The sequence below is a fragment of the Larus michahellis genome, chromosome 7 (assembly GCF_964199755.1).
Source record: "Larus michahellis chromosome 7, bLarMic1.1, whole genome shotgun sequence".
NCBI classification, from domain to species: Eukaryota; Metazoa; Chordata; class Aves; order Charadriiformes; family Laridae; genus Larus; species Larus michahellis.
The window spans coordinates 20,714,192-20,736,482 of record NC_133902.1 but is presented as its reverse complement, the minus strand read 5'-3'; the positions used below and the strand labels follow the sequence as shown (position 1 = coordinate 20,736,482).

General features: G+C 44.1%; 1 protein-coding gene across 1 annotated transcript in view; it reads left to right on the top strand.

Annotated features, from left to right (window-relative positions):
• The window catches only part of CPS1 (carbamoyl-phosphate synthase 1), a 109,406-nt gene that overhangs the window by 26,645 nt on the left and 60,470 nt on the right, over window positions 1-22,291 (top strand). The window contains exons 4-17 of the mRNA XM_074594545.1: window positions 3,187-3,331; window positions 4,367-4,456; window positions 5,177-5,233; window positions 7,703-7,795; window positions 12,010-12,099; window positions 13,184-13,312; window positions 13,892-13,998; window positions 14,401-14,542; window positions 15,535-15,612; window positions 17,129-17,227; window positions 17,935-18,030; window positions 20,439-20,628; window positions 21,206-21,363; window positions 22,123-22,251. Coding sequence (XP_074450646.1) covers window positions 3,187-3,331; window positions 4,367-4,456; window positions 5,177-5,233; window positions 7,703-7,795; window positions 12,010-12,099; window positions 13,184-13,312; window positions 13,892-13,998; window positions 14,401-14,542; window positions 15,535-15,612; window positions 17,129-17,227; window positions 17,935-18,030; window positions 20,439-20,628; window positions 21,206-21,363; window positions 22,123-22,251 — 1,603 coding nt within the window. The remainder of the gene's footprint in view (window positions 1-3,186; window positions 3,332-4,366; window positions 4,457-5,176; window positions 5,234-7,702; window positions 7,796-12,009; window positions 12,100-13,183; window positions 13,313-13,891; window positions 13,999-14,400; window positions 14,543-15,534; window positions 15,613-17,128; window positions 17,228-17,934; window positions 18,031-20,438; window positions 20,629-21,205; window positions 21,364-22,122; window positions 22,252-22,291) is intronic.

Here is a 22,291-nt window from a genome sequence, read left to right as displayed (position 1 = left end):
TCTGCTCTCCTTTGGAGAAACCAGTACTCACAGGATGAGTTTTTAAATGATCTCATTGGTGAGAATGTTAAATTGCTGCAGAGGGGAATCTGTTTGCAAAGTTTTGCATTAGGAGGCAATTATTTAAGAATTGTGACAGCACTAATTACTGGCTGTGTTAATATACCTGCCAACAAGCAACTGTTTAATATGGATCAGAATGATGGAGGGCACCAGAGTTCTCTTCTCGGTGATAGATTATGGGCAATAAATCTTGTCACATCACAAAAGTCAAGGAGGACCTGATGGATTAATTTCCTCTCCACATGTTACTGTGGCAGCAGAAGCTGTGTTTGCTCATTTTCTAGTGATTTGGAGAGGATGCCTGTGAGAGAGAGATCTCTTCTATGCTGGGGAGCATATGGACGTGGAGAGAACATTCAAAATATAAGGTGGATTCTTCAGAGCACTCTCCAGGAACATGACCTTGATTGATTCGAAGAAGAGGAAGATAAGAGTTTGCAGCGTTGTTGCAGATGGTAGAAGTGAGATTTGCTACCAGTGCAGGGATTGCTGTCCAGTGAAAGAAGCCCTGTAGCTCTGCCTAATGCTGCTGAGCACAGGCATCAAAACCTTGTGTGTCCAGAGGAACCCAGCTACCTCTTTTCGTTGACACAGTGAGCGAGTGAAGGAGGAGCCTGGGGTTGGGGCCTTTTACAGACTGTCTGGACACATAGCCATTTGTCAGTATAGGGAGCAAGTGGATGTTTCTAGATGCTGAGTGGGATCAGCACGGGCTCTGTGCTGGGATGGTGAATGTGCTGCTCTGCACCCTGTCTCCTCATCTGGACTCCCACATTCTGATTCATGCCATAGAATGGCAAGGCAAAACACTTTGTGTGTACAGCTTTCAGGCTTGAAGTAGCTAAAGCTGACTGAAGTGTTGTCATATTACTCTAGAATAGAGGGCAGAGCGCACTGTTTTGGGGGTGGAATGTTGACTTTTCATTAGAAAAGCACGAGGATGAACTTTTCAGAAACATTTGCTCAAAAAAACCATCCTAGTATTGCATCCATCTGTTTGGTATAGGAAACAAAAAAGAAGAGAGGAGATTTCCAATTAAGAAAGAAGAAGAATTATAAGCCATAAAATGTTCCCATGTTTGAAACAGCTCAGTAAATGCATTTGCCTCCAATACGTCTGTGTGTATTTCCCATGATATTCCAGCGAGAGAACTAATTGACGGAATTTACCGAAATTGGGCAGGCCGTTGGGCAGGCACAGCAAGGATTGGACCCTGCAGCTTCTTTGGAGCTCGTGCTCCCATCTGCTCCTCTCTGCTCCACAAGGCATCGTGCCTGCTTAAAGGGCACTGCGTCTCAGTGCAGAGCCGGGCCTTCCTACCCCAGCCAAACCCAATGGCTCTGTCCTTGCTTGCTGATTACAAATAACATGCAAAGGTTAATTACATTAGCTTTGTCATTAACAAAGAGTCCTGTGGAAGCATAAGCGATTGACTCAGAAGGAGAGAGCAATGGCAAATGTTCAGATGCCATGCACTTAGTGCAGTTCTGTGATCACACCGCGCTTTGTGCGGTTGTTTACCTGCAGCAGGAAGTGTAGGCTGGAACAGCAGGAGAGGCTTACCTGGAAATATTTCATGGCCATTGTTCATTCGACATGTCATTCTCAGAGCTGGCTGGTGTGCTGCGTTGTCTATATCTTCCTGCAACCATTCCAGATTTTGTGAAGAGTTTCCCAATGTTTGACAATTAATCTTCTGGCAGTAAGTCTGATGTTCCATAAAAATGTCTCTTGTGACTTGCTGGTATCTGGTAGGTGGCTAGAGTTGCCAATTATGTATTGTTTAAACAATGATGGCAACAATAAATTATATTTTGTATAGGGCAGATTCATCCTGAAGTGTCTTTATGCATTTGGCTAACTATCTGGGTAACTTCATCTGTTGCTAAATTACAGCTGCTTTGGAGTTGAAAGACAGCAATTGTTTAATGGATTGCTGCAACAGCATGCTGCAGTATAAGGGAGAACGTGAAGGACCATGTTAATTTAGCTGAAGAACAGGAGCATGTAGGCGATGTTCACCCTGTCCCCCTCTTTGGGGCTGAAAGTGAGACTGGAAAGTGATGCTTTGCGAAATCCTAGGTTCAGTCCTCCGCTGCAGAAGAATGTTCTGCCATGCTTTTAGATCTATCTTTGCTGAGCAGGGTATTCAGGGAGGTGCTTGATCGAAGTTACCATTCCGGGGGCTTCTGCCTGGGCTAAAGGTGTAGGGACGTGCTTTGGGGCCTTGTGACCAGGGTGGACTGCTGGATCCCAAAGCATTGCCGCCTTCTGAGATACACAAACCAACTTCCAAGCACTTAGGAGTCTTGTCAGGTGAAATGTGTGGTGTCCTGTGGGTGGGAACCAGGAGATCGCCTAGCAGGGAGGCCAGGCCTTTGCTGGGAGAAGCTGCAGGAGTGGTACTGTGGCAGGGTTTGACAGAGCAGGTAGGAGTGAAGAACCCAGAGCAGTAGAAAGGAATTGCAAGGATGATTCATAGCTGCTTCTCTGATCCCCAGACAAAAAGATAAGCATAGATTTGTCCGCCTGCTCCCCCATAGAAAGGGCAGTTACAACCCTGAACATCTCAAAACCTGCAAGCTCCGGAGTCGGGAGTGACCAAGTCTGGGCAAACAGCGCTGGTGTCTGTTGGCTTTTCAGTTTGGGCTTTCTATTGCCACGAGAGGAGTAAATTCTTACACTGCGTGAAGGGAAGGGGACAGCAATGACAAAGCACTGCCCACATGGGGTGCCCAGGGAATGACCAAGCCCCAGTGGTTATCTATGGGTCAAATGATATGCGATGCACTTACTGCAGCTCTGTGATGGCTCTGTGCTTTGTGTCGTTGTTTTACCTTATTTAAAACACATGGAGTCTGACTTTGTTAATAGCTCCTGTGCTTTTCTTAAACAAAACATGAGAAGCCAAAGCCTTTCCTGGTTCTCAGTGTCAAATGTTTAATCACAGATGGCAAAGTTGCGGCAGATTCACAGGTGTGTTTGCTTTTATACTGAGAATGCTTTCACATCAATATCACTTCTGTCTTTTTGTCATGGGGGAATTCAGACCTGTCTTGTTTTTGCTGGCTTTTTTTGATTTCTGGACCAACGTACTTTTCTTCTATTGCTTCTTCATCTAGGTACACCGAAGCCTTGACAGATCCCAGCTACAAAGGACAGATTCTTACACTGGCTAACCCCATCGTTGGGAATGGTGGAGTGCCTGACACGGCTGCTTTGGATGAAATGGGCCTCAGGAGGTTTCTGGAGTCTGACGGGATCAAGGTAACAGTGGGAAATGCAGAGCTGATCAAAGGATGATGCTAGCAGCCTGAGTGTGTGTGTTTGTGCGAGAGTTTACTGGCACCCTCATAGAAGTTAGAGGGAATCAGTGATACTCAGCCTTTCTTTTTCTTCTTCTGGATACTGCCTTTTGGAGAAATGGTGGCAGGAGATAATCCATCTTGCTTTGTGTACCAGGCCGTGTGCTGCCTGAAAGCAGTGTGTTTCCCATCAGCGATACACATGCTGCAGTTTTTGTGAACTGCTGTCCTGGATGGCTCTTTTTCTACATTCCCTTCTGCCTCATGTTTATCTGTGTTTGCCCGGGAATGGTTGCCACAGACAGATCAAATGCCAGTGGGAATGAGAAGTTTCTGTGTGCTGAGACTTTTCTCCATATGCCTGTACTGCCACAAACGGGGGAGGGAGCAGTTGTGTGGAGAAGGCCACATGGACTAGTGCAGGAACATCGCCTGTGGTGACAGGGGATGTTGACTAGCAGCAGGGCTGTGCCCATGCAGCAGTGGCAGTACAGAAAAATGAAAGAAGCCCATGTAATTGCGGACCAGTGAGATGCTTTGTCCTTCCTGAGGTGAAATGACTCTTTTATAAGCTATCTAACTCCACTGGAAAATGGAGTTGACTTTTGAAATGAAATGCCACTTAAAAGTGGAAAGCTTTCTTAAACAACAAAAGTGAATCAAAATAAAACATTTTGTCCTGTCTTAAATTTCCCTTTTCTTTCTAATGAGAAGTGTTTTCTTATGACTTCAGTGCAATTTTTGGTTACCTGGAAGCCTCATTATTCTATGAATTTCTTAGGTAAAATGGCCCAGGTACAATCACGACAGAGTACTGAAGTCTGGGAAGACTCAGGTTTGGCACCATTTCATTGTATAAGAGCAGCCACGCCGTGTCTGCCTAACCTGGTGTCCTGTCTGGGGTGTGGTTTGCAGCGGAGGAAGAGTGAAAACTCAGAAGTACAGGGCAAGTTCTGAGTGATCCTTCAGTGCAAAAAGACATTTCTTCTCTCGGCAGGTCTCAGGGTTGCTGGTGCTGGATTACAGCAGTGAGCACAGCCACTGGCAGGCTGCTGGGAGCCTGGGAGAGTGGTTGAAGGAGGAACAGGTGAGCAATCTAGGGGTAACTGCATTATGGGAACGGACCTGTATGTACGGGGACAGGGGAAAGAACAGCTGGCTTTGAACCTGTAACCACACTTCTCCTCAGATGCCTTCACCAGTCTGTACTGGGCTCATCCTATGTTCCTTAGTGCTCTAATTCTTCACCAGTTTCTCTTTTTCAGGGTGCAGTGCTATTTCCAAGACCTGTCCAGAAGGAATGTTAATTAAATGGGGATGTTTGGTTCTCCATAAAAGTGATACACTTTAGATTACGTTCTATTCTCTCATCAAACGTTTCTGTAGTGCTGCTCCTAGTGGTTGACACGGTTGTAGCCTCCAGAGATGTTTGTTGCCAGAACCCCGCTGGCTTGAAGCCGTGGGAGTCAGGGATGTGTCAATAAACCGTCACTGACTTGTGACAGCTGGGAGGGCTAGGTGCTCATAAGTAAGGCAAAATGGGGCTCAGAAATGAGACAGTTATTTGCCACATGAGCTTTTTATTTTGTGCTTTTTAGTGCAGAAACTAGATTTGAAGAGCTAAGCTATTCTGAGTGGGAAGAGGGAGGAGAAGCAGAGCTGGAGGTGAGGCAGCCTCGGGAATAGTGCTGCTAAGAGCCAGAGCTCCATAAATGAGGACATATTCTCAGCAAAGTGATCCGGCTGCCCTCTTCCTCTGGCTTAGCTGCTTGGTCTCTAACTTATCCTTCTCTTGGGATTTCTTCAGGTGCCTGCACTGTACGGGATTGACACCAGAATGCTCTCCAAATTAATTCGTGAGAAGGTATGATCAGCTCCCCTTGATCCAGTTGCTTTAACCTTGCTATTGCTGGGCCCTTTTGCTAACAGTGCAGCAAACCTGGCCTATCAGTGCTACTGCTGGGCCACCTTCACCTCAGGTGCTGCTCAGGTCACTGGGCTCTTCTAAAGGCACTGTGTCTTCTGCACAGCTGAGGCAATGCTCTGATCCCAGGGAGCCCCGTCTCTTTGGCTTAGCTCTGGCTTTCCTGTTCTATGTAAGTGAACCAGCATGAGCTGGTGTAAATGAAAGGCTTCAGGTGGATGTGTCAGACATCACAGGTGGTAGTGTCAACTACTTGTTGCTTCAGATAGTAACAGTCAGAAAGAGCAGCAACTCTGTGAGATATTGTGGGTAACAGCTCACAGACAGCACCCTCCTTGGTCAGTGGAAATTCTCCTGCTCCTCAGAGACAAAGGAATGCCTATGATAACTTAAGATGGATTTCTAACTCAGGCTGGTTTTCTTTGGCTGAAGCCTGTTATTATTTTTAATAGTCATTACTTTTCTCTGGTTTCCAAGCGCCAACAATTGAAGGACACCAGCAGGATTATGTTACCGAGTGGAGGTTAATGTTAAGGTCCATTTCACACTTGCTAAAACGGTGATCAAAGCCAGTCTGAATGTAAATGTGCCTTGGAGGCTTTTCTTTTGTAATGGATTATTTGAAGCTGCCCTTTTCTTTAGGTGATCACTTTGCAGTCTGCAGTCCAAGCCCACCCTCCCTTTCATTCCACAGAGCAAAATATCAGCAACCCAGCTTGAATAGAGGAATATTTGTAGAAATGAGTTTTTATGGGAAGACAGGGTGTTGTCCTGCTCTTATGGACAGCAGACAAGTGCAGCTTAATACAATAGAAAATGGCAATACATTTTCTGCTTTCTGGAAGCATACTGTTTAATGGATCAGGGTTCCTTTCATCCAAAGTAAATACGCTTTCAATGTTTATCCTGTAACTTAGCAGTGTATGTTAGTAATGCCCATTATACTGGGACTCTGAGTGGTATTGGTTTATGGCTTTTAAAATTGTGCATAATGTAGCCTTTTCTCCCAGTCTTCTGAGGTTGAAAAAAGCAGCTTATTTCACTCCATGTCAGTTTATAAATTGGGGGTGAGAACAGGGCTTCATTATGATAAAGGCAGAAACGAGCAGTGGCTTGTTAAATTGGACTCTAAAGGTAAACGCAGGGCACCATTTGGCTGAATAACTTGTGAGCCAGGTAAGACACGGGGTTCCTGTTTGAGAGCAATGGGTTTAGGGCTTTTCCATCAGCATTTGTGGGACTGACTGCGTGGTGGCACTCAGCAGTTTCTGTGCTTCCCAAGAACCTGACTTAAGATGGTGCGACCTCTTCAGTTCTGCTCCACACGAAGCAGCCTGGCGTAGCTTTTGGTGTAGGGTGCTACTCAAGAGAGGATGTCAGGCACTGTTAAAAGCAAACTTCTGTCTTTAAAACTTACCCTTAGTAGTGCGCATGGCAGTGCAAGATGCTGGCTCTTTCTTGCCTTAGGCAAGTGGCAAGGATGCTTCAGGTATGGCCAACCATGGAAGTATCTCAGGGAAGTATCGCTAAACCCAATGAGCAGTGCTGGTGTGCATACTGGTCTGATATCCACAGGGCGGCCTGAGTTTAACATGGTTTATCGTGAAAGCGTTATGGATTAAAAGTTTCAACAAAGCATTGACTTACTCTGTTTTTGTTTTCCCTTGGAAAAAGTTCTTGAAATCCTTCAAAAGTCCTGTATCGCACACCCTGTCCCCACGCTGAGAAGAGGTTAACCCTAGGTTAATCCCACTTATTCCAGGAGCGGGGCAAAGACAAAACAGGGATTTTTCCACTGAGAACTTTAATGAGCAGAAGGTGGAGAAGGATACACTGCTGGCAGAGCAAGAGTGTCCTAGCTTCTGCGAGGTGGTAAGAGCACTAAGGACAGAGCTTGCTGGAAGTGATTTTTTTTTTATTTTTTTTTTAACAGCTTATTCAGAAAAGAGCTGTGCTGCCCTGCCTCCTGCATGGCTTTGCCTTTCCCCAGCTCTGCTGCCTTGTAGCTGGCCACAGGAGGTGACTGAAGACCTCACAGGGGGTTTCCAAAACCAAAAAGCTTCAGACTGCTTTGTGGATTACTCCCAGATCTACACAGCCATTATCTGGGGATCTGAATTCTGATCCTCTTGGAAGGCAACCCATTTTACTGTCACTAGACAGCTTGCCAAACTGCCTATTAACAAATTTTACTGCTGACAGTGCCTTTCCCCTGAATGAAGGATTCTAAACAGATTTTTGATACCGTGGTAGGCTTGTAAACTTCTGAAGATGCTAGAAATGGTTATAAGCTGCCAAGAAACCATCTCTAAACAGCTGTTCCAGTTGCTGTGCCTGTCAGCACCTTGTCCCAGTGTTCACAGCTTCCCTTTTGCTCATGCTTTGTTGTTTACTGGTGTATTTCCACAGGGCACGGTACTTGGGAAGATTGAATTTGAAGGTCAACCCGTGGAGTTTGCAGACCCAAATAAGCAAAACTTAATTGCAGAAGTTTCAACAAAGGTGAGAAGTTATTCTGTAGTCCCAGGGCTGTATGCTCCAGGTAGTAACTGCTCTCCATTTGCTCTGGGAATTGTCCAGGCTTTCTAAACAAACAATTTGGGCACCTTTTCTAGACCAACCACCTTTCCAGACCTTTGAAGGCCTGTCTTCTCAACATCAGCCTCACAGAATCCCTGTGGCTCCTTAGGTGCACTGTTGAAGATGTAAAATTAGCTGTGTTGAGCAGTATGTAGTCTGAACAGTACTCTGATCAGAGGATTGTGTGTTACAAAGACAGGACTGAAGAAATATTGAGCATATAGTTAGATTTAGTATATGGTGGATGTTTTCAAACACAAGAGGAAATGATAAACAGAATGGTTGCTTTCCTTAGATAAATATCAGCAAAGCTCACAATAACATTTGATATTCTGTGTTCAGGCATAATTTTGTTGACGTGATTCCAGAAGATATTTATAGATTTCAAAAAGAGACCAACTTAGGAATCCTCTGGATCTAATATTAGTGGCACTAGCTGTTTGTTTGTAGGTATGTACAGAACAGCAGTGAGGTTTGTACTCTTAGCTGGGCGTGCAAACTATGTTCAGCCACAAGCTGAGGAGAACACTAAAAATCACAAACATGTAGCAAACCAGGCCCGTATTAAAAATAGGACCTATTCTTTTTCCAATGCAAGGGCTAATGTCTTAAATTGTGGACCCTTTGGGGATTTAATTGTGGGATAAAGAGTGCCTTGAGTGCTTAATCCCATGGGCTGAAGTGAGAACTGAGCGTACGAGTCCCTTTTACAAATTCCATGCTCACTGTGGTGTTTGCAGCTCCATCAAGATCAGTGAGGCTGTGGAAGAGCTCTGCAAATAGTTGCTTGTCTACTGTTCTGCACACAGGCTGGTGTGTTGGTGTGACAGGTGCAAAGTAGTCCTGAGTAGACTGCTCAGTGAGCAAGCGGGACTTTGAAGCGCAGTCTCCAGCCAGGCTTGGATTTACAGTAGTAACTGGTTACCTGGGATGCCATTGGAATACATAGGCCACCAACTCATGCCAGTGCCTCCTCTGTACTTTGAGTCAGGGCCTTGTCGCTACACAGAAGGATGGCAGTTGCTTACCGAGGTTGTGATCTGTGATTGCAAGATGCAGGTGGAGCCATTTTGAGAAGTAACTCAGAAGTAGGTAAGGCTGCTGATGCTAAACTCTGCAATTACTAAGACAGAATTACTGTAAAGATGCTGCAGATAGCTTCTAAAAGGGAGATATAATAAGATTAACGGAGCTTTGGTGGTTTCATTATGTTTATAACTTCATTTTATAGGCTTAAAAAGCAACATCACAAATACAGCTGTAAATGAAGTAAGCTGTTCAATGTTGGTAATTACTGGACATGATAATCTATCTGTTGCCAAAGAGCTATTTTCATGTAAATCAGGATACAGTAAGATCAGGAATCTGCTTATCAGTTGTACATTAGGAGTGATTGATTTTTTTATTATTATTTCCCCCCTTCTCCCCCCCGGCCCTTCTTTAGATGCTAGTGGTATATACTTTGTTTGCTAACACTGCCTGTACAGGGCAGGGAATGTAGAAAACTGCCAGTATTTTGCAGGAACTTTTGTCAGAGAGAGATTTTGGTGCGTGTGATGGTCAGAGTCCCAGTGCAGATGAGAGGTATTTAACTACTTGAAGCTAAAAGGTCCCTTCTATCCACACATACAACCTCACATGGTCTTTTTGTTCTCAGCACTGTTGCCAGCAGGAGTCTCTGCTCTCCCTGACTGCTGGCTCGCAGCCTTCCCACATCATCCTTTCAGACTGGGAGAGTCTTACAGGCTGTGCAGTGAACAGATGAGGGAAATCCTCTGGCTTTAGAAGGAATATGTGTTAACAGTTCTGGGATCCAGTTCCCAGTCTGGTTTCAATCTAGACATGCTCTTGGCCAGATGCAGGGGTCAGTGCTCTGCGGTACAGCAGAATAATAAGTGTGAGAAGGGTTGTGAAGACAGCAGCACCTAAAATCAGTCCTGTTGCTGAAGGAAATGGTGTAACAAATCATAGCCTAATAATTGGACAGGGAAGAATTTTGAGAGTGCGGTAACTAAAGAACCTCAAAGCAATAAGTACCTCAGAACAACCCTCTCTGGTCATTAGAACAGCCAAGGAGAACTTTTGAGGGAGGTTGTTGCTTCATAATGTTTTGCAGATTTTTAAGTATGGATGTTGTAAGGAACTGAGAGGTCTCCAAAAGCCCTTTTAAAAGTGAGGGTGAGTTTTTCTTAAGGGAATCTGGCACACTAAGGCATTAAGGCAGTTTCTGTGAGCACTGGGCACCCTTCTTGAGATTTTTGAAACCCATTTCTCAGAAGCCTGAAGGACAGCAGGTGGAAGACCCATACAGTTCCTGTGCATTGATACAGTTCCACCATGGACTGGGGAAGTAGAATCCACTTGTGTTGGTGACTGTGAAGATATTATTAGATTTGATGTCAAATGCAGCTTCATATCAGAAGTCTTAGGTGATCTAACAAGACCCATTTTCAGTATGATTTCCATTCTCCTCATTCTCAAAAAGGGATTGTGGGGTACTTTGCCATCTGATTGTGTAGTGTGAACTACGAGATACGTTCCGATACAAAAATCTTCTTTCAACGTTACACAGCAGGAACTGCACAGCAGTGGTAACACGAGTGGCTCTGTGCTCAGCCATGTCCTCAAAGGTGGATTAGGGACCATTGGTGGTTCATGTGGTGCAGCTTGAACCCTTGTAAGGAAGGGAGGTGGCTCCTTGCATCCCGTCACTTCCATCCTTGCTCCTGACATGGCAGTGTGTCACTCCTGATGAGGATCAGAGCTGTCCTTACAGAGGATGTGCTCTTGCATCCTAAAAATGTCTTAATCTTTGAGAAGATAAAAGTTAAAACAAGAACTGAGTTAGGATAACATAGAGGGAGGAGTTGTAATAGTCTGCTAATAAACTTCATCTTGAGTTCCCTGTAGGGGGGATATTTTTCCTTCTGGCTGGTCGTAATCCTCCTATGAAAAGATTCAGTCCATCACCCAGCACCGGGAATATTGGGCATGGATTTTAGCATCTTTTCATAAAGGGGACCAGCTGTGAAATATTAATACCAGGGAAGCTGATTGAAAGGGAGTTTCTTAGTTTACAAAAAAAAAAGACTTTTTTTTTCGGTGGTGTATTGCACAAGAAAAAAGCCACTTTGGATAAAGTACACTTACCAGTATCAGCTTTCAGAAGCTGACCATAACTGAAGGTAAGCACAGAGTTTGTTTTTAGAAGGAAGAAGGCTGCTGTACGTGCTTATTGATGAATAACGTCCCAGCCTGGTGCTACCTGCAGTCACGTAACAAGTGAAATAATTGCTTGTTATGGAAGCTGTCCATAAATAACCTTGCATGAGGGCTCCGGCTGTCTGTCAGTGTGTCTGCATGTGGCAGTATCAAGGCCCGTGTAACATGAGGTGGTTTGACTTCACTGACTTCCATGCTGGTTGCGACCAATAGGTAAGTGGGTGTGCAAAGCATAGTGGTACGGCTTTGGGACTGGTGGCTATTTATTTTGTGGAGTAGGGAAAGGAACAGCATCTGGAAAAGGAGGAGAAACATTTGATATGTAAAACTGACAGGTCTGTATGAACACAGGTCATTGGCAGTGGCCTGCTTGGCCTGGTCTGTACTGCTGTGATGCGCTGAGGTCAGGCATGGGATATCTCCAGCTGTGCTATGCTTTGGTCTTACTGGGACTGGGGGGTCAGGGTGGTGTTTAATGTGGTGGACCTGTAGCCAGTGTGAAGTAGCCTTGATCCACTGGCATCAGCAGGATAACTTCACTTCTTCAGCTGAAAATCACTCACTGTGTTTCTGGCATTTCTCTTGGGCTGCAATAATCTGTGAGAACTGGCTCGCTGCTTCACTGCTAGTGAGGTGAAATACAGGAAAAAGCTTGTAATTAGCTATGGAAACAAGTAATTTCTTAGGAATTGCTGTTGCTGCTGTAATCAACAGTATATAAAAGAGAGTTGGAACTTTGACTTTCACAGAAAAATGAAGGAAGCGCTAATGTCTGCAGTACTTACGGAGATTTCCATGTAGATTGATTGTTAAGTACCAGCTGCTGTGTGTTGGTGAAAAGTTGTTCTCCTCTTCCCTGTGTTTTGGGGGCAGGGGATGATCTGTCATTTACGGCATGGTCTGTCTTTTTATAGGAAGTCAAGGTTTATGGCAGAGGGAACCCAATTAAAGTTGTAGCTGTGGACTGTGGGTTGAAGCACAATGTTATCCGTCTGCTGGTAAAGGTAGGTCAGTGCTTTATGTCCTTCATCTCTTGTTTTGCTTTGCTAAAAGCCTCGCCTGAATTCACTAGCCTTCCTTCCACCTGGACACATCCATTCTAGTAGCAGTTTCCCCCCTAAAATGAGGTACAATGTTTAGGATGATTTTTATGGACTGGGAGGTGTTTTCTGAACACGGTACGCTGTATTGAGGGTGTAAGGAAGACGACCTGTGCAGCAACTTCTCAGCCATGAGAAGAATTCCTAGAATGTGAGCTTTAAAAAGACAAGGCACAGTTTCTCTAAAGAACGACCAAGGAAGGTCAACCCAACATTGTAAAAAATAAATAAACGGGGAAAAAAATTCAAAGTGAGAGTGGTGAATGGCTGACATGGGTCCGGAGAAGTTGTGGAATGCCCGTTCTTGAAGATACTGAAAACTCAGCTGACCAATGCCCTCAGGAACCTGCCCTAAAGTTGATGTTACCCCTACTTTGAGCAGGGAGTGGACCAGATGATGTCCTGAGGGCCCTCCAGCCTGAGTTATTCTTTAATTCTATGATTCTGTGAAAATCTTTTCCTGTTGTTAGCGCAGTGGCGTAGCAGTCCTTGCTTCTCTAGGCACGCAGGAGGAAGGAATGTGGTGTCCTCTCATTCTCTAGATGTACAGGGTTTCCCTGGTTTTGTTTCTTAGTTAATGTGGATGTTCATCCCATTTTTGATGTGCAGAACTATTTCTGGCACGTCATAGGACGAGGCTGTGAAGCCTCACTTTAGCAGTTAGGATGAATGCATCATGTAAAAGTGAACATATCTTACGTGTGTGCATACACACTTATTTTGCATTCCATTACTAAGTTTTGATCTCATTAGTGAATTTCAGACAAACTTGAAAAACACTGAGACGGCTCAAAGAGACTAAGTCTACCAGTTTTGTGAAATTAACCTGGGCGGATAGTGGAGAGAAGCGTCGTTACTGTCCTTGGCAAAGGAATGACTGAAATCCAAACTCAGCCTCTGGGACGTGAGAGCGTGGGAACAACCTCTTGACACAAATTCATTCATTCCTCTCCTCCCTTCATGTCTTGTTCCCTTGACTTTTTCCCAGCGAGGTGCAGAAGTGCATTTGGTTCCATGGGATCATGATTTCACCAGCATGGAGTATGATGGGCTTATAATTTCCGGAGGTCCGGGGGATCCCATGAAGGCCCAGGAGGTGATTCAGAATGTCAGAAAGGTACAGTGTAATAGCCATAGGCCAATTATTCTTGTTTATTTTTCTCTTTAAGTGCCTGAAATCTAAACAGTTGGTTGCACTAACATTACGGACCAAATATCATTCGTCCATTTCAGCTGCATGGGATATTCCTCATCTCATTCCACTGGAAGTTGTCTCCAGACCAGTATTTACAATAAGGCTTTTCAGACCTTGGTGAATAATACATAGTAACCATGATTACCATGATTACATTACTGGTGCCTTAAAGTACCCTGTGCTCCTTTAGGACCTCTGTGACCTTATGAAAGAACAGCCCTGATCTCACAGTGCTCCCATTTGAAATAATGTCATGCACTAGACGGCTATGGTGCAGCGTCGTTGCTTAGTCCCCTCCAGTAGACCGAGACACCAAGTTGTGCTCTGAGGTTTCCCTTTGACGCAGAGGAGAGGAGGAAACTTTCCTTTATAGGCTGTTGCCACCCCTGCATTCAGCTTTTTCCCAAGGCTGTGTGGCTGCTGTGAGGGAACTAGCATGGTTTATGCTGGAATTGCTGAACAGAGACACTCCAGTATCTCTTGAAAAGCTTTCTGTTTCAGGTCCTGGAGAGTAATCGCCCAGAGCCGTTATTTGGAATTAGCATGGGGAGTCTAATTACTGGAATAGCAGCCGGAGCTACTTCCTACAGGATGCAGATGGCCAACAGGTGCGACAGCTCTTCTGCTTCCCAGGCCCAGATAGACCAGCTCAGCACTGCAAAAGGCCACAGATCACCAGTGCTTTGCTCTCAACTGCCTTGACGGGAGCTAGCATGGCAGTAACGTTACTTCTTCATTACAGCCATTCTCCTTGCCTTTAATTTAAACTGCCATGTCATGCATTGCTTTTTTTGAGGGTGTTTTGAGAGTATGTGATGTAGTAGACCCCCATCAAACTGAAAGATAGCAAAGTTTCTCCTAGGATTTACCGTTTTGAGATTGGCTGCCAGTATTGAACAGCTACTCCTGAACTGCTACATATAGCCCCACAGTTATCAGCTCCTCCTAATTGTGGCATTTGGACACATCTAGCACTTCTGTCCCCTGTTCTCTGATCCTTTCTCTTTCAGAGGACAGAACCAGCCTGTCCTCAATGCAGTGAATGGACAGGCTGTCATCACTGCTCAGAACCACAGTTATGCCATCGACAGCTCTACCCTCCCGCCTGGCTGGGCGCCTCTCTTTGTGAATGCCAACGATCAAACGAATGAGGTGAGCTCATGCTTTCCAGATACCTGCACGTGGTGAGTGAAGGCTCACTGCCTTCACTGTAGTGAGTGAAGGCTCTGTCTCACTTTATTTCACCTCCTGGAAGCTTGCGATCAGATTACAATTAGCTATCAGGACTAAACTTGATGATCTACTTTACGGGGGGCCCTGCCTTACACCCCAAAAGAGGGTGAACCATTACCACTGTTCTCCATACTAGCCCAAAGTGTAGGATGGCAGCAGTGACCTTCTGATTTCCCTTGAACGTCTGCCTTATTAACGTCTGTGATTTCCCTGCCGTTAGTGGTGCTCGCTCAGTTACCGTTGTCTTAGGGCTTGTGCCGCAGATGCGCTAGCCTGTGACGCTGTTTTGTTGTGTTGGTTTTGTGTTGCCTGCACAGAAAAGGAATATTATTGCAGTCTAATTTAGTCTGTTATTGTAAATAGAATTCCAAGGTCTAAAGTCATGATCCAGAGGGAGGCAGTTACCTCAAGAAAACAACTTACAGGACATAAGGTAGAGGTCTCGTGTCAAGTGACATCCATGTAGGGAAAAAAACTTTTAAAAATGCCTGGCCTCTGGTAGTTCACAGCTGAACGCAGCAAAGCATAGGAAGGAAAACAATATCCCATATTTGCTCAGCTCAGTTTTGACAAGGTCAGACAGACACTGAGACAGATCTCGGGTTTTGTAATTACCCATTTTAAATCTTGTCCATTAGGCCCAGTGTTGTACAAGTCAGTGAACTGTCTCCACGATGCTTCTTGTCCATGCGCGGCTCAGGGGACATTGGAGTGGTAGCAGAAAAGCAAGAGGCTCACTGTCTCAGATAAGACATTGGTTGAAGACTGGGAATGAAACAGAAGTTAATTTGTCAGCCCCTAGAAACACCCCACTCCTTTGGCCTTCAGTGCTTACAGGGCTGAGGCGTGGGTTTCTGTTCTTTTGCCTGCTGGCAAGGAGGCATCTAAGATGGTTGTTTTTATTCCTGCAGGGAATTATGCATGAGACCAGACCGATTTTCACTGCACAGTTCTACCCAGATGCCAATCCAGGGCCAAGAGACGCAGAGGTATTGTATGAGAATTGATCTGGGCTTGCGTTCAGGTGGCGTAAGGAGTGCAGATATGTATCAGCTACAGTGGCGAGTCTTTATGTTGCTGATGGTCCTAAATCTTGCTTTTGGAAATGTTGGGATCCTAACAGAGGGCCCAGTTATGCATCAGCTTGTGTCTGCTTAGCTTGATCCACAGCTAATTACAATCAGCAGCAAGGCATCTATTGACTTCTGTGTGCTTTGGATCAATGATTCCATTCATACGACGTGTATGCTTTGAGTCCTGGTGGGATTATTTGTGTCTTGGAAGTTACTGAAGTGCTTAAGCCTTTGCAGGATTGGGCTCAAATCTCTTGTACCTGGGGTGATTGCAAAAGGAAAAGGATTTTATCTTAACAGAAAAAAATACTAGCCAGATGCTTTGTAATAAAATCATTAACTTTCTGATACATTTTAGTTCCACTTTCAAATTTTATAATTACTGTAGAGTTATGTAAATGGATTCATACTTCTTACTCTGGTTCTCCTAAGTGAAATGAAATTTTAATCCCCCATCTGTGACTTCGCACAAATTCTATAACAACTGGTTGCGTAGTCAGAGAGTATGACTAAGCAGCAACAGGGGATGTGGAAGGCAGAGGAGGCATGTCTGGACATAAATAAACTGTTTAGCATTTCTTGAGAGAGGAAGATGGAAGAATACATAGAAGGACTTATTTTAATCTTAATTTGATGATGTTGATTAAACCTGCAAGTAAATCTCTTGATATGAAGAAGTTTCCTAGCAATCTGATTGACTAGTGAATCTCAGAGAACTGAAAGCACCCCTCAGCTGTGTCTTTTCCAAGGCTGTGCACTCCCACTGCTGGGATGGGTTTGATCAAATAGTGCCTCTCCTGCGAGGCTCATGGGACCCATCCCTACGTCTTCCCTAGGGGACTCCCCGCAGGCAGCTGCAGGGGCCATGAGGGGAGAAGCTCTGCAAGTGTGGGGTCAAGCAAGGTGCCCGTCCCCTCTCTGCAGCGCCTGTGTGCCGGCGGTGGTCGCGCTGCCGCCCCTGCCTGGCCCGCCTGGAGAGCTTTTCTCAGCTGATCTGGGATCTCCTCTGGAAGGGCAATACTGATTTAGCACAACTGATGTTTGTATGTACCTGTTCAGGTCCCAGCTCTGTAGCAGGCTCCATCCAGGTGGTTCCCCTGAGCTAGTTAAGTGTATGGGCTTCTGTATTTTAGCTTTTAATGCAAGCTCATTCGTTACACTGCCAGCCATACAAAAGCAGAGCACGCAGACATGATTGATAAGTGTTTTCTTCCTGATATGACCTCACTTTCCTGAATGCAGCTTTGTCAGATATGTCAAAGTTAAATAAATTTCAAATAATGATCCCATCTTCTCTGGTGGTGTAAATCTGCCTTCTGAAGGCAGCAGAGCAGAGTTGATAGCTTGAGCTCGCAAATGGCCTGCCTTTTCCTCCTTTGCTTCATATTTATTTAATTCCACTTTATTAAATACATGTGTTTATTTTTCCTAGTTCCTGTTTGATTCATTTATTTCACTGATTAAGAGAGGGAAAGGCACTACCGTTTCTTCGGTCCTGCCCAAGGCTGGAGCAGCAGCTTCCAGAGTGGAGGTGAGTGTAGAGGTACTCGTTCCTCGTGCTTCTCGGTGAGGCAAGGAGCCAGTTAATTCCTGTGGAACCCAGGGCACAAAATGGCACAAAAAGCTGGCCATGGAAGTCAAAGGAGGCTTCCCTTACAAAAGCCTGTCAGCCGCCTGTCTCACATTCATGGGGCGTCTCTTGTGTTATTAACTCCCTTTTCTTTGAGAAAGTTTTAAGATCTGATGTTTCGTGTATTTTTCCTTTGTAGTTCTCCCAGGCAGGGCACTCTCATAGCACTGCATGAGGTGCCCTGGGGTAATCTGACCATGAGACTTCGTGCTAGCAGCATAATGTTGATGCTCAGTTGCTTAGCAAATAAGCCTGAAATTCCTAACGTGAGCTGAATTTCATACAGTTCTGCTATCTTAGAAGGCAGCTGGACTTTGTGGGCAGCCAAAGTGAGGCATGGTTGTCTATAAGCACTTGATACAATTAACATGTTTATTGTATACCCCATGCATAAATCATGTGTTTCTCTAACCAGAGATAGATGGGAGAAGTCCACTAGAAATGTTCTTAGAAGTAAAACTGCAGTGGTTTTGGAGGTGACTCTTCTCTTTTTAGAACTTATGTTTTGTAATTTGGGGATGTTTAGTGCTGCACAGTCTCTGGTATTTCAACATCTGCTACCATGGGACTGATTTTTTTTTTTTTTTCATGCTGTTTGACACTTCTAGGTCTCCAAAGTTCTCATTCTAGGATCTGGGGGTCTGTCGATTGGCCAGGCAGGGGAATTCGATTACTCTGGATCCCAGGCTGTGAAAGCCATGAAGGTGAGAGGATACTCTGCAAGTACTAACCTAATGCAATTTACTTTCCCTTCTCCCAGCTACCTATGATTATCCAGCTATGGTATCAGTGGGGCAGGGAAGCTGGTGAGAATAAATGACTGTCGGCGTTTAGGAAACTTTTTTTTGGTTTGTGAATTTGTCGGTTGAGTGATGTGAGTTAACCACTCGCAATTATCTTCTGAAGAGAGACATTCTCAAGGTTTCCATGGCAGTCTTCAAGCAGTTTGTTATCTGTGATGTGTGACTGTCACTCCAGGCTTGTCATATTGAATGAAAGGAAGAGGAGGAATAGGGTCAGCTACACCTGAGCTGAAATTATGGGAACTTTTGTGATATGCCAACGCACTGCAAGGTGGACAAATAATATCAACAGCTGAAAGGTTGGCTGTTATCAAGTCTGTTACGCAAAAGATTGTGAACCCCTTATCGAGGCAGTTTTTCTGAATGGTATTTATTTTAAATAGGATTAGCTTTTAAAAGTTCATGTATGCCAAGTTTTGTTTCCAGAATAGATTCATAATCTTGAAAGGAATGAATGAAAAGTTGTTCCTTTGGATGAATTTTGTCCAGTAAACTTATTAGCTGGTTTCTGATGTTCCCTTTCTGGAGACTGGAGAGCTGTATTATTCTGAAGCAAGCAAAAATGCACGTGGACCTCTGGACATGCCTGAGAAACGCATGCATTTAAAACAGTGCTTGTGCTGAAGCATCCTGTGTGGTGTACTCACATGGTGGGTTTCGGGGTATAATTTCCTAATTGAAAACTACCCAGTTTGGGGTCATTTGTCTAAATCCAAAATACGTTCCAAAAGGATTTTATCTCTTCTTTCCCTTCCCTGTTCCACACATTTTCAAGGAAAGTGTGCTTCAGTGAAAAAAATCCAACTTTTCACGGGGAAAAAAGGTCAGCAGAAATTTACAGCCAGTCTTTAAGGCTGTAGTTTAAGTTATCAAAGGAAGGAGAAGAAATGTTATCCAATACCTGAACTGAGCAGTCAGAGCTCTGAGTGAGAATCCCACTGCTCCAGGTGAGCTATGTATTTGTTCCCCCAAACCAATGGGTCACGTGATCACAAATTTTAAACAAACACAGAAAAACCCTATGACATTTTCATGCTTATTGGGAAGTGGGGAAAAATAGCAATTTCTATACTGTTCCCAGCAACACTTCCATAGCATTTGCTCGAGGAATGGCTGACTCAGGCTGCAAATCTTTTTCCTGTTTCTTTTTATGCTTTTTTTAGTATCATCCCAGTTCCTGTTTTTAGTGAGTCATCATTGTTGTTTCTTAACCTCCGCAACTTCCATATAGCAAATCTTTCTCTTAAAATGTATTTTGCATCTATGATTAGCATTGTTTGCAAATGGTTTGTTTGTTTGTAGAAGTTTATCGCCTTACAAGAAGGTGATAGAGATTAGAACAAGTTCCTGTAAAAATAAGGCCGCAGCCTTTGCAATTCCCAGTTCACCTTTTCAACAAAGCAGTAATGCATTGTTCTTTATCTGCTTGTGGCTGATGTGTTTTTTTTAAGCTTGACCACATTCTGGTCTCATCATTATTAGCAAAACTTTGTTGGCTTCCTCATTCCACACTAATATTTCGAGAGTGAGGAGAGATGATCTGCCCAGCTCTGACTCAGCCCTTTCTGGTATTGAGCAAACTGTAGTGAATTCCTGTCTGTAGCCAGGAGGGTGGCAAAGCTCCTGTTGGTATAGCAGGAAACATACACGCTTCATTGTCACTCTATCTCAATTTCTCATGTGTGACAGAGAAAAAACAGTGTGAAGTTTTGGCTAACCTTTGTCTTGCATATAGAGGCAGAGCTGGTCTTTTAGTATGTGCAGTATAAAATAATAAGGTTATGGGACATGATTTTTTTAAGTGATAACACCAGGAAAATTGAAGTATCCTTATGGAAAGTCAAAACCAAAAATGTATTCTTGTACTGTTACTAGTTGGTACAAAAATCTGAGAACTACCTGGACACCCATCGTCAAAGACCTACTGCTTGGCAAGAAAATCTTTTTTGCATTGTCACTTTTAGTCTGCTTTCCAAGAGAAGACAGACATGATTATGCTGGAGTTTGTTCCTGTCTCCCCTGTGTAATTCATACATGTTTAAAAAAAAATTTCAACCAAATTTTTCAATCAGGTGGGAATCTCCATTCCCCCAAGATTCACAGAGAAGCAGAGGCACAAAAGTAAAGAACTAGCGTTAGCTCAGCCTGGTACGAGATACCAGAAATCCCTTATGGGAGAGTACATAAGGAACCAGGCTTTCTCAGTCCTGCCGGTGGTGAGTTGCTTGCTGAATTCCATCTCTCCTTGCTGCTGCTGTTAGCTCTCTTTCTACCTGTGTGTCATCTTAATGGAGGTTTTCATTTTTCAGGAAGAAAATGTGAAAATTGTCCTGATGAATCCCAATATCGCTTCAGTGCAGACCAATGAGACTGGCTTAAAGCAGGCTGATGCTGTCTACTTCCTGCCCATCACTCCGCAGTTTGTCACAGAGGTCATCAAGGTGGAGCGTCCTGACGGATTAATTCTGGGCATGGGTGGCCAGACTGCTCTCAACTGTGGTGAGTACGCTACAGGTGCCTTGGCGTTCCTTGCAGGCAAAATCATGGTTTTTACCACATGTTCAGCAGACTTTATTTGTGCAGACGTGCAAGACCCGTGTGCCTGGTATGTTGCCCAGGTACTGAGGAACACAGGCTGAGATGCTGACCACGGGGGAGTGAGTAATTGCTAAGTGGGGAACATAACATCTAAGTGTTAGTTTTGATACTTAAAAGTCATTTGTATATCCTGCTTTTCAGCTTAAGTCTTAGTTATCATAGTTGGATCGGGGATATCCAGGCCACCTTGAGGTAGAGATCAAACGGAAAAGTTAGCTTAATTTAGCATCTTGCAGCAGCGTCCGCCTGCACTGCTTTGTCTTGTGTTGCAGATGATGGCCAAGCAGTAGCTTTACTGATATCCCAAGCTTCATAGATTTGAGGACAGAAACTTTCATGTTACGGTCCTGAGTTCTAATATTGGCTACAAATAATAAAATTAGCTGTTGATGAAGCCAGACCAGTTGTCAGCTAGTTAGATACCTTCTGAATACTTTCTTCTTCAGTCCTCAAAACTGAGTCTGTGCTTACTCTGCAGGTGTGGAACTCTTCAAGCAAGGAGTCCTGCAGGAGTATGGTGTGAAGGTCCTAGGTACATCAGTTGAATCCATCATGGCTACAGAGGACAGAAAGCTGTTTTCCGATAAACTGACTGAGCTAAATGAAAAGATTGCTCCTAGCTTTGCAGTGGAATCGGTAAATCAGACAATTTTGAAGATGTGATTACTATTACTCTTGCCCATTTGAGTTATTAAAAAAATATTCTGGTTTTGTTGAGTGAAAGCTGAATACGCCTGTTGATACTATAGCTTCTGTGCTTTCATCAGCACTCCACAGTGGTTCATGCTGGTTCACCATGATTTAAAATGAGGGAAAGTGCAATTAAGCACTTTGAAAGCCTAAGCTAATTTATCTATTGACAAGAAAAGTAAATTAGGTTGGGATGACTTCTGTGCTGCAGCGCAAAAATATATAACATTTCAGCAGATACTTTTTAAAAAAAAAAAAATCATTGTAGACATAGGATTTCAGGTCCTCAAAATCAGCAGAAATCCTTCTTGAGGACGGGAATGTGAAAACAAAAAATTTGTTCAGTGGGAAGCCCTGTTTGGGTTTGGAGGAAACCAAACAGGTCTTAAACCAGGATGTCTTGTTGGAGGGGCTAAAGTCTGTGAAGACAGAGCAGGTAAGGACATTGTCTATGGAAAGTCATCAAGGAAGTCCATGCATAACTAAGGAAAGAAGTCACCTTCTTGAGTCCATGTTCCAGTTTTCTGCTGTTTGGCAGAAAAAAGAAGCAATGTTACAAAGCCAACTTTTATTCTTTTCATTTTGTCTTTAGATAGCTTAGTGTCTTACTGGTGGGATTGCCAGTTAACCGTGTAACCAGTGTTGAAGACTGTATTCATCTTAGTTGTTATCAGATCTCTGAAATGTATTCCCCTCTCCTTTAAGATTGAAGATGCTCTGAAGGCAGCTGAAAAGATTAGCTACCCAGTCATGATACGTTCTGCTTACGCCCTTGGTGGTCTGGGGTCAGGCATATGCCCTGATAAGGAAAGTTTGCTGGACCTTGGTACAAAGGTATGTCTGCAATTGCAAGCTCTGGGAATAGAGCTGAACA